The 16951-nt window shown below is 40.9% G+C and overlaps 1 protein-coding gene across 2 annotated transcripts in view; it reads right to left on the bottom strand.

The window, feature by feature from the left end:
* The window catches only part of PLCL1 (phospholipase C like 1 (inactive)), a 211634-nt gene extending 198216 nt beyond the window's left edge, over positions 1-13418 (bottom strand). For both annotated transcript variants that reach the window (XM_021555432.3, XM_021555431.3), the window contains exon 1: positions 12919-13418. In XM_021555432.3, the coding sequence (XP_021411107.1) occupies positions 12919-13179 (261 nt within the window). In that variant the 5' untranslated portion in view covers positions 13180-13418. The remainder of the gene's footprint in view (positions 1-12918) is intronic.
* Between the last annotated feature and the right edge of the window lie 3533 nt (positions 13419-16951).

A 16951-nucleotide genomic window follows, 5' to 3' on the forward strand; every position in this document is an offset into this window, starting at 1 on the left:
AAAGTCATTTTGAACAGCCACTAAAATACAGGCAGGTGTAACAACCAGCCCCCCCCCCAAAAAAAAAAACCAACCCAAAACCAAACACAAACCATAAAGAAAAACAACCACCACCACAAAAGAAAAACAACAAACTGTTTTATTAATTCAGCTGTATAGCTGACCTTTTATATAGACAGTCAGGAAGATCAGAGAACAATTTTCCCTACCCAAACTGCAAGTAGCTGCTATTTTTCTGCTGGGGGCATTCATTGGTCCTACCCTGAAAGATGGCATTCATTTCTAACTGCCACTATTGAGCACTCACAACAGTAACATCCACTGGGAATATCAAGCTCTTTGTCAAAGGCTCCCAATCTGTCTTTTCTACCTAAATCATACAGATCAAAGCCTACTTTGGTGTAGCAGGCCAGGAGAACACACATTAGAACCTCTGGCCTGCAACACCTTTGTTCAAGCAATTCTGTTGGCAAGAGGAGTGCTCTGTGTCCTCAATCTGTACCTCTCTTCCTCCTACAGCAGCTTTTTGCAGAAAACACCAGCTCAGGCTGTAGGTAAGCACACCAGTTTTGCAGCACACACATCAGTCTATGGATGCAATGTTTGGTCTTCTTCATTCTCTGGTTGTTCTCATTCTTATTTTCATCTCCGTCTTAAAAGAAACAGGTGCATGGCCTTTATCCACACAGAAGCTTTTTTAGATTAAGACCTAATGCAAATCACTACCTAGGCACTCTAGTACCAGCTTTAGTTTCAGCTACCTCCTGATGACCATCAGTTCAAAATTTGAGATTTGTCCATACACAATTTAAAAAAAAAAACCCTTTCAAATAAACCATTCCAACTTGTATTTACAGTATACCAAAAAGAGCAGGAGACAGAAAGAAATATTTCCAACACATGCAAGCTTTTTAGTAGTGTAAACCATACTTGACCTTCTTATTCATATACTTCTGCTGCAATACTGAATTTAAATGTCCTTTTCTTCCTTTTGAAAAGAAGTGGTATCTTCCAATAACTACCACATTCAGTTCTTCGATTCATGCAAGGAAAAAAATGCCTAATTTCCCACTGCTAAAATTATGCAGTACTGCAAAATTTTCTGCATAAAAAGTCAATTTAACATGTTCTGTGAATTTCTACTAGCATGCAAAGTATATATTATACTTATATACAAAGATGAAGGGGAAGATAATAAACTGAGCAAGTGGGAACTATGTTCTTTAGAACATACACGTATCCAGACACAAACACTTCAGTGTTTTCCTTGAGTAGTATTTGGAGAACTGTGCAATATGTGCTCCTGGCTGCAATATGCCACAACACAAGCTAGAGACATTCTGCAACCCTTGAGTAGGTGTACAGATAAATAAACAAACTAAATGGTATTTCAAATGAGATATAAAGTTCTAGATTATACCCCAGCAATGGTGGATTTCAGCAGGGTCACGTATTTTGCCTCACAACTGTTCAAAGCAGACAGAAAATGCTGCAACCTTCTTAGGTTAGAAAGCTGATATTTCTTCTCCTGGTGAACAGAACATTGTGCCCACACTGTTCCTTTCAAGTCCTCAAATTTCTAAAAACTATGCCAAATGCACTTGCAGTAGGATATAGCTAGCTGTTTATTCAAGCTGAGAGCTGTGTACCACTGCAGAAGCTAAAAGCTAGTCTGAAGTGAGATACAGTTTCCTCTTTGCAGAGCAGGGCTACATGGAAGCCAGGCACCAGCTTTACGCCAATTTTCTTAAGTAAACTAAGAAAAACGTGTGGCCCTCTATAGTGGGAAGGCAAGGTACTGCTATACAGGATAAGAGTGTACTCTTAAACTCCAGGGTTTTTTATCAGAATTTAAATCTTGATAATTTCAAAAGGAACAAAATTGCTCTCTTCCCCAGACATCACAGGCACTGCCACAAGCAGGTACAAGGTGCTTTCCCAACATCTCAGCTCTGTGCTCTGCACTGCCCTATTTCACATGCTCCCTGTTCCTCTCAGTCTCATCTCTTCTTAGTAAACAGGATCATCCATCCAGCCCCAGCTCACATCTAAACATGATACTGGCCATTAGCCCTCAGAAAGGTGAGCTCTTTGGGCAAAGTCACAAGATTTTATCACAACTGCTTGTATGTCAGCATTTCACAGCACACGGGGACATCGTTACAGTCTTTACGCTGACCAATGCAAATAAGGATGTTAACCTCATCTCATTAAAATAACCTTTTTTCCTATCACTTAAGCTTTACTTGCTCCCCACACCCATGCCCTTCCCAGCCGAGCTCCTGAAGCTAGGCAAAGCACGATGCTTAACTCAGTCACATTTCACTCTCCCAAGCCACACAATTTACTTATCCTCCCCCATCTACTGCTGCAACCCAGCTTCTTCTGCAGGAAAATATCACAGTCCTTGGACTGGTCTGTGTAATCTATACTCAGCATGAGAATGTGAAATAATTTAAGTAGTTATAATCATTAAAATTAAAAAAAAAAGTCTTCAAAGTCAGAAGGTGCTGCTGCAGGGAACACTCCTCTGGCAACCAAGGGTACCAGGAAAATGTTCTGAAGGCTACAAACAGGCTTCAATTTGATCTTAAGATCAAATGGAGATTTGGATCAGTCCATTGAAAATGCTCACTTCTAAGCACTAGCCCTGCCCACCAAAGCAGTGTATCTCAGTACCATGTATGAGACTACTTCTCTTTAATCCATAAGGATGTAGCTAAAAGAAGTATTGAATGTGAACAGAATTGTAAACCTGCATTCAGCACACAGATGCCACAGCAGCACTGCCAAGCAAACAAATGTATTTGCTGTGAGTTAAGTAATCTATTTTTTTTCTCCGTTCTAATAACAACTTAGTCTTTTTTGTGCTTAAGAACTTATCTAGAAATAATCTCCCAAAATTCATTCTTCAGCAGTATTAGCGCTGATATTTAAAGTAATACAGTTTTGCCAAACAAACCTTGTGTAGCTCCAACTAGAATCAGCATAACATAATTAACCACATTTTAAGAGTCTGAAAAAGAAAATCGTGAGGTAAAATAACAGGGTTTAGTGATTGGCTATTTGTGTTCAATCCAATCCCTCCTCCATTGATAGCAATGGGAAAATTGCCACTGATTTCAGACTGCAGAAACTATGTTTATACTGAAAATCTGCATTGCTTTAGGGAGCAACTGCCACTGTGAATCATAACACTGAGGAAGAAATTCACAAGCTACATGAATATCCTAACTTGCATTTCCAAATCATAGACAAATACAACCGATTTTACGTAACACTGGGAGACAAGCATTCCTTCAGGATACATCCATATGTATGTCCCACGACAAACCTGTCCTTACCCCCACGCCAAGGCCTGGATGTCACCCATGGAGCAAGGCAGGCTCCAGCAAATAAAGGCTCCATTCCCAATGAAGGCTGTGTAGCTTACAGGCAGTCTGGGGCACTGGGCTCCATCTACCACTGAACACAAAATGTTTGCAGAAAGTCTTTCTTATGTTGCATGAATTCCAACATCTATTTTTCAGCCAGTGCCCAGAAAATTTATTACAGTATTTACATGAGGTAGCTTGGAGGTGTATCATACTCCAGTAGACCATAGTACTTATATTAAACTATAACATTTGCTAAATACATGCAATAACCCCCTATGTAATCTCATTCAGAAAAAGAGGATCTTACAGTAATCCCTTCATGGTGCTTTCTCTTGATAGCTCTTGCTCAAAGAGTTCAGCATTTGCTCTAGGTGAGCAAATACAACTTCTAATCAGATATTCATGGAAGTTGTTATAAAATCAAATTAAAAGAACAACAACAATAAAATTCACATAGGTCTTCCAAGCAAGACTACAGCTTATAAAAAAATTAAATGCAGGAACCCAGAACTCATCTGCATTTACGATAAGTGTTGCCCATCATGTATTTTGCATCCTGAGAGAAAAATCAACATTAAGTAAAAATTATTCTTCTCATTCTTCTATGCAGTAGGCTAGAACTGACAAAATCACCAAGATCATATATTTTCTCAAAAAATAATCCCAACAATGAAAACAAAACTAAAACATCACTGTGATATTAAAATTCAATTGTAAGCTTGCCTAAATGCCACAGGGGTATGGAAAGCTTAATAGGCAATGTCCAAACAGGCAGCAATCTTCACTTACAAAGAGGAGATGTAAGGAATCACCACCAAGCTGACAAGAACAGGACCAAGGCAGCCCTCAAGTATCCTCCCGTTGGTCTCTCAACCAGAGCTACATAAATGTTTGTGGCAAAAAAACCTCTGGCTTCTGGCAGCCACCTTGTGCCCTCTTCCGGGTTCCCCAAACCCAACATCATTCAGCAGCCAGTGCCCTTAAACACCTACACACCTCTAGCACAGGGCATGCCCAGAAGACCACAAAACCAGAGCAACCCAGCTCAAGCAACAAACTGTTGTTTTCCTGTGGGACTCTCCCTGCAGTGGAGCTCAGAGCTGCATCTACGAACGCATGATTGTACTCTCAAAATTCTTCCTCAAGTCCTGGTCCTTTATCTCACCCCTGTCCTGCTAGTGGCACCTTTAGCTGACTCCTGACTCCAGTGCCCAACCTCCCAGGTTTTTATTTCAGCCTTGCCTGCTCCATGCTCTCAGCAGCACTCTGATTACATATAATCCAATTTTCTGAATTTCACTTGAGCTTCTAGACATGCTCTCACCCTGCTCTGTCCTGTGGCTTTTTCGTGGTGTACTCAAGCACTAGCATCTGACTTCTGATCAAGGAGTTTTACCTCTTATTGCTATTTACTTCCTGGCTTTTTCTTGCAAGCCTGCTGCAGCTGTCATTCTCAGGCAGTCTCCAAAGCACACCTACTCCTCAAAATGCATTGACTGCAGTAGGAGCCAACAGAATCTCTTAAATTCATGTAATCTTCTTCATCAATACTCCTGGAAGAAGTTTTTGTCTGGTTGCTTGCTCTTCTGGTTTGGTTGTTAAGCAGACACACTCTATAGGAGATCCATCAACACAAAATGGAGAAAAGTCCCCCAGTATACACAAAAGCAAGATGGATATGGACACATTTCCATGAGCAGCAGGCATCTCATACCCCTGCATTTTACTTAAAGAACACCCTTTTTTGTTATATTTACCCTCCAAACTATCTGAAAGAATGAAACAGCATTAAAAATCTTCATAGCCTACAATCAAAACAAATTAGCAATCCATCAAACCCACTTAATCAATTAAAAACAGCCTGTGTCCACCTATAGCTACACCAAAACAACCATCCAGTGAACAATGATGATTTGAACCCTAATTACTGACCACTCTGAGTCTTCTACAGCCATTTACACCCATACAAGTTAATATATGGCAACTCTGAAGTATTCAAACACATTTCCACTTTGAACAAATCTCTGAACAAGGAACTGGGCAGCACATGCTCCTTTTACCCCTTCAAGAAGTACCAAAGCAGCATAACACAGATCAACCTGAAGGACAACCAGGATCCAGCAGGATGGAGAGCCTCCGGGGAAAATCCAATATGACTCTAATGAATGTTTTCTGTAGCTGTTTCAGCTGGAATTATCTAAAACACGGTGTGTCAGTACTCCCCTGAGCAGGCCACTCAGTACACATTCATAGGTAGAATATATTTTTTAAAATCCCCTCAGTACATAAATACTTTGGTGCTGGTTACATTTTAGATTGAGATACACCTTTAAACTGGCATGCCACAATAACATTACCTGATGCATGCTGCCTCAAATAATAATCCCAAGGCTAATATAATTGATGTAAGCAGCTCTGGAAGAGAAGGAATATTTCACCCCAGTGTGATTCCAGTTCATTTCAGTTAAGGCCTGTACAAAGTCTTAATTGTCAGAGACTTTCAACTTAAAAAATACACACTAAACAGTGAACCCTGACTGAAGATATTGATAATGAAGAAATGACAATAATCACAGAAAGTTGAACACATTTCAGGAAGGAGGTTAAGAATCACTTAAAACTGCAAACTTCAGAATAAGACTCTTCCAGAAAACAGGATTCTACATAAGGAGGCTTCAAACCCCAGAATATTTATGATACAGTAAGATTTAAGAACAAGGCTTTGATTGTAAATACATTTCCAAACCTATACAAAGATCTTTATGAGTCCTCAGAACTTGTAAGCATTCAGTAAAGGCATTTAGCCATTTGTAGCACTTGTGTTTTTTTTAATCAAGTGTGAGTAGCTCCTGAATTATCATGCATGTCAAAACCTTCAAGTCATATTAGCTAAAAAAAAAAAACAGCTAGAATACATGTGTTATTAAAAGTAATATTAATAATCCTTCCTCATATCTTAGAAAAATCACCCAGTATTACCATAAATTACACCTACCAATCAAATACGTTGATTAAGTTTACAAGAACGACCAGCTAAATGGTTCACCACAGCAGATGTATTATTGGTTCTACAGTAACTGCCTGCATTTTCACATCTACTGTAGGAAGAACAGAGAAAATTAAAACCATTTTGTTACAGATGGCAATGATCTCAGTGGAACTACAAAATGAATAAAATATTAGCATGAGAAACAGCATTTGCATCTCTACATAGATACAAAAACTCAGTTTTATTAACAGCTGCTTAACATATTTGGAAAGCAATATAAAGCTTTCCTTCTCTGCCACTGCTGTGTCCACCAGCCCCATTACTTCACCAGAATATTATTTTTAATCAGCATTTATCTACTTCTGCACAGAAGTCTTTACGGACATAATTTAAAAACAAATGAACAAGTATCACAAACTTATCTCTTATTCCCAACCTAAACAGCTCCTACCTCTTACCTAGAAAACTTATCAAACAACATCCTGAAAAAACCTGCCAGAACTTGTGTTTGCAGACCACAGGACTGCTGTTATCCTACAGAAAGGTCACCTTTCAGTAATTCCAGTGCAAGACACTCAAATCACCTTGACCCCTATGAACTGGTATGGAAAAACACCCCAAACACAAGGCTTTATCCATCTGTATCCACATGTTTACTGAGATCACTAGTCATGTGTTAGATTATGAGCCAGGTGGAACCAAAGGACAAGAAATATGGACTACTACTAGAATAGTTAGCAGACATTTTTGCTATAAACTTCAAAGGAAGCAGTTTGGCCTGGATGTAGGTTGTTTGGGTTTAAAATTTTTCACGTAGTAAAGTTTATACCCAGTCAGTGTAAAGGCACCCATTAACTTTTAGCCAGATAAGCCTTTAGGACAGCCTCCCAAGACCCACATGCCCAAATCTTCCACCTGAATAATTTTATATATAGTGGCTTCCATTGCTATGATAATTATTATTGATAGCTTGACACAAAAAATTCCACAAGATCTAAATCTCTCTCACTACAGTGTTACCAACTTAGGCACAGCTATACTGGTTCTACTGATGTTGCTTTAAGAACAAAGAGGAAAGAGATTAAAGTTAAACCCCAGTCTGAAATGCCTACTGCCCCCCATGAGAATGTATCTCAGTGATAAATGCAACAGTTCAAAGAAAAACTGCCCATCTTCGCTGATACCAATTACTGGATGTAACTCATCTGACAAAAGCAGGTCTATAATCAGCATTTGTTCTGTCCAAAATTAAGCATCTCGAATAGATGTTTAAAGAAAAACAGTAGTGTATGGAATAGAGGTGCAGTGTTATGAAAATATAAACAGCTATGCCACAGCAATCCAAAAAAATATCTCAAACCACTTTTCTTCTGTAAAGCAGGCAAACATTAATTCTAAATAACTAAATTAATAAAGAAGATTCATTAATTTCTAAGGAAATTTTATACTAGCAATAATGGAAACCAGTTTCCTGGGTCTCTTAACAATTCATTTAAGTTTTTGTAACAAACAGGTACTGGGTTAGATAAAGATCAACCTAGGCTGGTATCCCAAGACAACAACATGCTTGGGGAGACACATAAGAAGCAAGGAAGTACAAAGTAGTCCACTGTTTGCTGCAGCTTCCCAGAGTTCAACCACTTGTAGTTCAGGAACTTTCAAAGCCAGATGCTCTTGGTGCAGTCTGAAGTTCTCTTCATCAATCTGTCATTTCAAACCTGCTCAAACCCATTTACGTGTCTGACTGCACAAATTTCTGGGGCTGTAAAGTGCGTGATTTACTCACAGGCTGCATCAGGAAATATTGTCATTTATTTCCAACCTGCTGTTAAAGAACTATCACTGTTTTTTTCCCCCTGACTTCACATTCTGTGAAAGTGAGCAAATACTAGTTCCCTGTTTCCCACAATGTTTGGGAATTTACATACATAAAAATATCACCCACTGGTTACCTTTTTCCAGATCTATCTGGTGAATTTCCCATTTTGTAGCAGTCTTTGCATGGCTAGACATGTCAATATTGCCCTTCTAAATACATTTTTAGGCTCTACCATCTTATTTAATGTAATCTCAATTTACATATTCTCCTTTTCTCCTCTGATACATATATGTCAAAGAATGCATTCATTATAAAATCAGCACTGGACTAACTAGTTAATCAGCTTTAATGAATCTTACATAGTCATTGTTTTAGATTATTAAGCAGCAAGTTCCTAAATGCAAGCTTACACGACAAAAAAGCTTCACATAAAACATAAAAGCTTCTAGAGAATCATTGCAGTCCTGAAAAACTGTCTTTTGAGAACAGTTTTAAATAGTTACATTGCATAGACAGACATGGCATTTATTTGAAATACTTATACTCTGTCACCACACATCAGGACAAACTGAAAGAAATTAAGCCTCATTGCCTTCATTGCAGAAGTTTTTTTTAAAGCTGAGAATGTCACAAGCATAAATACAAGTCTTGAAATAAGACAGCTGGCTATCTTGATATGCCTCCACTGATTAATGATATTGCAAAACCTTAAAACTTGCAGTTCTTAGGCTAATAGTGCACTATGAGCAAGGACAATTCAACTGGCTTTTAAAGGAAAAGAAATCCCTACATGAAGCAAGCAAACAGCCTTTGGAAGACCTTCAGTCAAAGGTCTCACAGCTCTTCTGTGACTGCAATTAAATTCTCAGAGTTAGAGTCTGCAGCTTCTACTTCAAGTTCATTTCATGGGCACAGTCTGCTGCGTTATCTGCTACGGTATCTTAAAACAAAGATCCAGGAAGAAAACAAGCACATGATCCCAAAAGTTTGTCTTGCAAGCAAACAAAGCAGAGAGAGATGCCTGATAAGAATAGACAGAGAAATGCTTTGGTAGAAAGCTGCAAAGTATTTCAGTAGCATTACATAACAAATTACACAGCCTTCCTACTCATTTATTAAAGTGCTCATACATGGCAATGGCAGAAGGAACATACCAGAAGGAAAACAACATCTATTTACTCTGTTTAGAGCCCCCCACACAGGAAGGCTTGAAAAGCACTACATGAAAAGAAAGCAGAAATCCAGGTCTCCAAGCACTGTCTTCTGCTCTCCTGGCCTAAAAGTGGTTGCAATTATTATTCTATTTGCAAAAAACTGGGCCTGGATTATTCACAAGCAAAAACAACACAAAAAAAAAAAAAAAAAAAAAAAAAAAAACCAAAAAAAAAAAAAAACTTGGCAAATAATTTAGTCAACACATACTCCATCTTTAGGCTTCCTAGAAAACAGGTCAAGTTCTATGATCTCTTTAGAACTTTCTCTAGTTTTATCTCCAAGTATTCTTGTCTGCTGGTTTCCAGTTCCTCATGGCAAACTCCCTTTCTTGTTCCAGTTCTGGAGTAAGACCATTTACCTCTTCCTTGCATTAGAAAAAAAAACACAAAACCAAAACACAAAACCTAAAAAAAACCAAACCAAAACAAAAAAACAAAAAAAAAAAACAAAAAAACAAAAAAAAAAAAAACCAAAACCCCAAAACAAATAATGCACATCAGTGAAACAACCTAGTGCACAAGAACAGCTACAACTACTTCTCATTAATCTTATTTTACATTTACCTCAATCTACAAAGCTGTGAACATCAGCAAACCAAAATGGGAATAACAATTTTCTGGCTATACTTTGTTCTTTTTATATAAATGAGTTCTCTTGTTTCTGAAACCAAATATAGAGCACATGAATGCACTGAAGATAATTGAGAAGGGTTCATATTTTACTTGCAATATATGCCAAGTGGAATTTGCTGCAGGGAAGGTTTTTAAAGCAAGTCCCTGTTCAGCCTTTGTACTTCACAGTTACAGTGTGGCTGCCAGAACACTCCAATGTAAGCAAGTCTGACTTCCACTGGAACTGAACTCTCAGATGCTAACCTTGAGACTTCCAGAGTTCCAAAAGACAGCTGGGGGAAAAATGCTGTTAGAAGTGTACTTTGACCATCTAAATTTACAGAATTTTAACTTTTTGCTTAATTGGGCAAGACTACTCATGTTTAAAGTACAACTTTAAATAGCTGGGAGAGAAATGGAAAAATAGAGCAAGAGTGTTTAACTCCTGCAGAGTAAGAGCTTATCCTTATGTGCAACTTCCTTTACTTTCTTAAGTCATATTTTTCAGCAGATAAGATCAGCTTAAAGGAAGCAATAGAATACTATTTTGACTATAGATTTATATGAACATATGGATATTTTGAAGTAAAATAAATACAATAAATAATTCGAAAATTCATTTCCCTGTAAAACACAATGCTTGAGGAGAAAGCCTGTATGTTGAAGTCCTGAAAAAAGAAAAAAAATGTAAAGTTGGAGGGTTTTATCTTAATTCCAACTAAAATTTGAATTCAACACCTGATGAATATGTCCTAATACATTAGAAATTCCTGAAAATGCAGATAAATACATTGTTTAATTTCTACCCAAAGTTAATAGTATTTCCTAGTATAATTCCAATGGAAAACTGCAATTCAAAACACTTTTATATACCACTGAAACAACCTTGAGAGAAAAGAAACGCAATGCTCTCTATGGGGTTCCAACACCGCGCCTTAGAGATGCGCAGCCTGTGAATTCTCAAGTTCAGACACCTGCTATGAGACACAACCATGTTATCGAAATTAATCCATCCATTTAACAACTAAATTTAAGATTAACAACGGTATTTTTCATTCCATTCCTATCACAAGACCATTCCAAACCCTTACAGGGCCCAGAGTAACTTTCTAGTTTCCAGACTGGATCTACACATAGGAGTCCTTTGCTATTGTGCAGAAAATCTGTTTTCCCCCCTCATACAGTATTCAATCCAGATACCTTATCATCCCATCCTAGATATCTTTCTATGCATCTGCTCCAGTTTGAATGCACCATCCCTAAGCACAGGAAACTGAGTTTACTCAGTATTTCAGATGAGCTCCGTGTATAATGTTCCTTGTATAAGAACATTAATTCTTTCTTACCTCTGTCAGGAATCTTTCTCCTTACAAACACCATCCTGGGATGTGCCTTAAGAAACTTCTCCAGTTAGAACAGTGATCATTATCATTATGTGCTAATCTGCTGATCATTATCAGATGTGCTAAATTAGCAATATCAAGCTATCAACCAGTAGTGAAAATGCTTCTTGGTCATTTCATTAACAATTATACACTATTTATGACATTAAAACACACCTACCATACAGAACTGGTATAGTCTGTAAAAATGATGATATATTTTAAACTGAAATTCAAGACTGTGTATTTTCAATTTCTGAAACCATCACAGAGTTCTAAGAGAAAATATCATCTCCATAGCAGTACAGTTACAGAACTTTGGTCTTCATTTAGTAAAGCATTTATACATTTATGCAACTTCAGACTGGAAGCATTCCCATCACATCCAGTGGATGTCTTTACAAAACTAAAACCACCCTTAACGCTTTGCTGGACTTAATGGGATAATATTTCAACATGAAACTTACAAAGGACCTTCGAGGCTCTTTTGCATTTAACTACCTCGGTCTCCTCTGAACGTTTAAAGCTTTAAAATAAAAAAAACCAAGTATTTTGTGTATCTGTTCTTCCTTTGAATGGACATATTAAGCTGCAAGAGCTAAGCATGCGTCCTGAGCTTCCAGCATTAAGGTAGAGCTCTACCCTGTGCCTTCACACATTTACAGATGAGAAGTCTTATTTTCCGCTGTTCTCCCGATGCCTTCCAAGTGCAAATCACTAACAAGAGGATCACGTGTGACCATATGGTAAATTAAGATCGCCCAGGAGATTTCATTCATCGGTTCCCCAGAAACTAGCGATTAAGCTTACATACTTGCAAGGAGATGCCATTTAATTCAAAACCACAGTTTATTAAAAAAAATTACACCGGAAAAAAAGAAGAATCTACATAATCATAAAACCATTTTCCTTCCCAGACAATAAGAAAGGCGGAGGCTTTAAGGTCACGCCCGATCTGTTAATTTCCCGTTAAAGGTGCTAAACACCCGGTGCTGCTCCGCAACAACCTGTACTACAGTCCGTCTCCAAACACACCTTCTGTTAATTTGTGACACTGCATATTTTGCTGCTCAAGAGCTACTACAGCCAGCGCTGTAGAAGCTATTTATTCTGCCTTCCAGGTACTTCACAAATATTAAATAAGAACAGACACGAGCTGCTACACAAAAACTTTACAACTCGGTGAGAAGCTGCCCCACAGGTGACGCACGAGCGCGGGGGGACCCCGACCCCTCTGGATGGCGGCAGGAGCAGTTCCCCATCCCGGAGCCCGCAGAGCCGCTCGCTCCGGGCACGCACCTTGCCCGGGCACTCCGGTGAGGCGGCGCCGCGGCCCCGCCGTCCTTGCTCGCCGCAGGCGGAGCGGCCGCTTCACCTGCGCGGAGAGACCCTGGAGGGGTCCCGCCACCCCTCTGCCCACCCCGGCCCCCTCCCACGGGCAGGGCCGCACCGAAGGGAGGCTTCTGCCTGGGTAACCCGGCGGCGGGACCCGCGCGAACTTCCCGGCGGCGCGGCACACCCTTACCTTGATGATGCTGCTCCTCCGCGGGGTGGCCTTGGCCGCCTCCAGCAGGCAGGCGTCGGGGTCGGACGCTGCCGCTGGCCCCAGGCTGCCGCCGGGGAAGCGCTCCGCGGTACCCACGGCAGAAACGCCGCTCCGGCGCTCCCGCCTCCTGCCCCCGGCGTCCAGCGATGCCGGCTCGGACTCCTCTTCGGCACGGTAAGCGGCTTCGGGAGGGGCACGGCCCGCCGCCGGCTGCTCTCTGCCGCCAGCAGCCTCTGCCATCGCCCCGCCGCACGGTGTCAACTTCTCCGGGGCGCTGAGAGGGCGGGCGAGTCACACGGACGGAGGAACGGACGGCGTCCCGCGGCGCTCCTCTCACGGCACGGCGGCTGCAGCGCCAACTTTCCCCGGAGCAGCCATGTCCGACCCCGGGGCGGAAGGTGCCCGCGCGGGACCCGCGGTGCCAGAGGAGCGGGGCGGGGGACGCGGAGAGCGCGCAGGAAGTACGGCCACAGCCCCGCGCTGTTGTGACAGGAGCCGGGCTTATGCTGACGGACGGCGAGCTGGGCCAATCGGCGGCGCGGCCGCCCCCCGGCGGCGCAGCGGCAGCCAATGGCGCTGGGGAGGGGCGTGCCCGCGGGACGCCTGGACGGGCGGTCGGGGCGGTGCGCGGGGGGCGGTGTAGGAGGACTTGGAACACCTGGTCGCTCCCGCCGCGACCTTGACGAAGGGGGCCTGTGTAGAGCTTTCGTGTGCCGGGGCGGCCGCGGGAATGCTTCCCCGCGCGTGTTGTAGGCGGGTTTGGGCTGCCTCTGTGCCCGGGTGAAAGCAGCGTGTGGAAAGGGTGGCTTAGGTTAAACACCCTGCGGCACGCGTAGCCCTCAAGTGGAGGCACCGTGGTAGGAGCAGGGACGCTGCCAGCGCCGGTCGTGGGGGCTGCGGGTGTGAGGGGCACCTTGAGGCTGCTGACGGCGGGCCAGCTGAGTGGATGCTGTAAGGGAGAGCGGGCAAAAGAGAGGCGAAGACTCACGTTGGGATTCCTCCGCCTCTTGGAAGCGAGCCAAAAGCGAAGCAGGTTGTGTGGGGCGGCGCCGCTCGCCCCGCTCTCGGGACGGTCCCGCTCCTGCCCTGCCCCTCACAGCACAGCCCGGGCCCGGCGGGCGCTGGCAGGGCCGGCACCGCCCCCTGGCGGCCCGCCTGCAGCGGCGCCGGACCCAGCGGGAGGCGGGGAACGGGAACCCCCGGGAAGGGCAGGAGCCGCGGGCAGCCTCCGGGACAGTTCGTGCCAGCCGGGTGCTGACCCTTGTAATTCTCCAGGGCGTGTTTAGTTATAACGAGATTATCCACGTGGACACCTCAGGAAAGGTGAGGTGGAGTGCAGCAAGGGTGAAAGCCCAGGAAAGAGGTGAGGAAGAGATTATACAGTGAGATGGAAAATAGAACGGGTAGGGCTGGGCAAGCTGGTAGTCACTGAGGATGTAAGAGTATTCAAAATTACAGTCACCAGCTTTAAAGGCAGTGAGACTCCGTGGGAATATTAATTTCTTCCCGGTTTCTAAAGTAATTCCCTAATGAATGTGTTTGGCACCTGTTGGCAGTCACTGGTTAAGGAAGAAAGAGAGAACATGCTTACCTTAACCAGTCATTGGCTATTAGGAAATGCCTGGCCTACAGGGCATAATTGCTACTTAAAGGATGTGAAATTTATATATGTATATGCACACACAATATATACATTTATAATTCCACGTTTTAAAAGGTCTAGAACTTCTGTCAAGGGTATTGAAGCATTTATCATATTCAACCCAAAGAACTGCCAATTGAGGGACAGATCTAGATACCACTGAACTTTTTTCATTAGCTTCCTTCTAAATTTTATGTTAAAAACTTTAAAAAATATATGTGTATCACAGTTATTTTGCTTTGTTTCAGTGAAAAATGTCACAAAATAAGTAACACTAAAAGAAGATAGAAAATATTCACATTGAAGAAACATTTATGTTAAGTAGTACTGGAGAGAAGAGACTGTAAATTAATGAAGGACTTAACCCCAGCCTGCATTGTACAAGTCAGAGAACATCATACCAAATCATGCAACAAAGAGAAGGGAGAAAAATCCCAAACCAACTAAAAAACTTATTACATATCCATATACTGCCACACAAACTGACCTAAGGAGACTAATTTAAAGACAGCAGAGAAGGTAATTACCATGCAGTGTTTTAATACAGGAAATTATTGCTTCATGCAGAAATATGTTACAGCTCTTTCCTGTATTTTGTGAAATCATACGAAGTTTAATCAGTTTAATTATTTGAGAACAATACAGTGCTGTCATAGCTGAAGTCTGCGTCTACCAAAAACTCTGCAGTGTACTGCACAGATAGATGTGTATAACATATTAAAGAACTTTATCCTTCCTAGGATATGTTTTGCACATTTAACATTAGAGAGAGATTTATTGTCAAATTAAGTGTCTTCTGCCATCAAAGGCTTAAAACCTTTTCATTCTCCCCTTATATTACAATCTTTGACACGTGAAGTTTTTAACCAGAAAAGGTCTATGGGGAATCTACAGATTTCAAGTTTCATAAAAATCAAACCTACAGGGAGCACTGAATAAATTGTATTTTTTATCTGTTTGTCAACAAGATGCAGAGGTTTTAGAATTATGTGTGGTACAGCTAAGTGAGGGTTTAGTTAAAATCTTCTCTAGAAAAGAATAAAAGGTTGTCTGTTTTTCTGACTGCATCTCTAGATGCTTCTGAAGGATCTGCATTTATCTGCTTTTCTTTGTGGAGAAGCATTAATTATGAAGGAAAAGAGCAATTGGTTTTGATACTTCTTGATGACTAATAAAAAAGAGAGCTGACAAAAGGAAACTTTACATTAAAAGTGCTTGCACAGAAGTTTAAGAAAGCAAGATTGGTTGGTGATGGGTGTATATAACAGGTTCTGTGTTCAGTTCCATGAAGTCCCCTGTACAAAAACACTGCTGCTTTGTCCATAGCTACTTCAGATAGGAACGGATTTTTGAGAAGAGTCAAGGAGTTCACTCAAACTAAGAAAGGTAAGATAGATAAAAATATCTGTGTCTGTCTGAACATAAGTCAGCAAGTGCCTGCAATATCTATTTTAATGTGGATTTTTTTTACACTCATTTTGCTCCATCTCCATCCTTAAGGCACACAATTGTTCCTCAGTGGGCGTAGTTTGTATCATAAACTGGCTGAAAATACAGTTGTCTTGGAGCTGTGCTGAAGCACAGCTTACATAAGCCAGTACTTGCACCTAGACACTGCATTTTGGGAAGCCCTTAAAATTAAATGTTCTGTTGGGAGCCAAAAGTGTTCTCCTGTACCAATTGAACAGGGCCGATGAAGCATGAAAACTGACATATCTTCCTGTGTGATGAACATCTAATTTGCAAGACAGGGAAAGCAATAGGGAAAAATGTTTGATTTCTTCACATATGCATTCACACTGTTCGCAAATAACCAATTTTAGCATTGACAAGACTTAGGCAAAGCTATTGATGAGAAAATGTTTTGCTAGATAATTCTTAAATTAAGTGATTTTTTAAAGTCTTAGCAGTTATTGTGTCTACACTGTTACATCATGAAAATGATATTATAAAACAATAAAAAATAATGATATAATTTATTTATACAAATATGTACTTGTTGCTAAGTTTCACTCACACTTTGACAAAGGAACCCCAAGTCATATTTTGCCTTTAAAGCTATAATTAAGCTTTTAGGCTGGGTAAAAAATGCAATGTGAAATAAATGCAACTGCAAAATGCAATGTAAAGTAAATGTAGTTAAATCTTCATTTTAAAACATCCTGCATATCTTTTCAATTTTTATATTTTAAATATATTTACACACACACATTGATTCAATGCCTCCTTTTTTTGTTAATTCTTGTTTTATCCTGCTTCCTACATCTTTGAAAAATCTTTACTATACTTACACATCATGTTGTATTTTCTAGGTAGTATAAATGTTGTGTCTTCTCTAACTTAACAAGAGAGACTTTTGTCATATGCCTC

Source organism: Lonchura striata, chromosome 8, assembly GCF_046129695.1.
Source record: "Lonchura striata isolate bLonStr1 chromosome 8, bLonStr1.mat, whole genome shotgun sequence".
Lineage (NCBI taxonomy): Eukaryota > Metazoa > Chordata > Aves > Passeriformes > Estrildidae > Lonchura > Lonchura striata.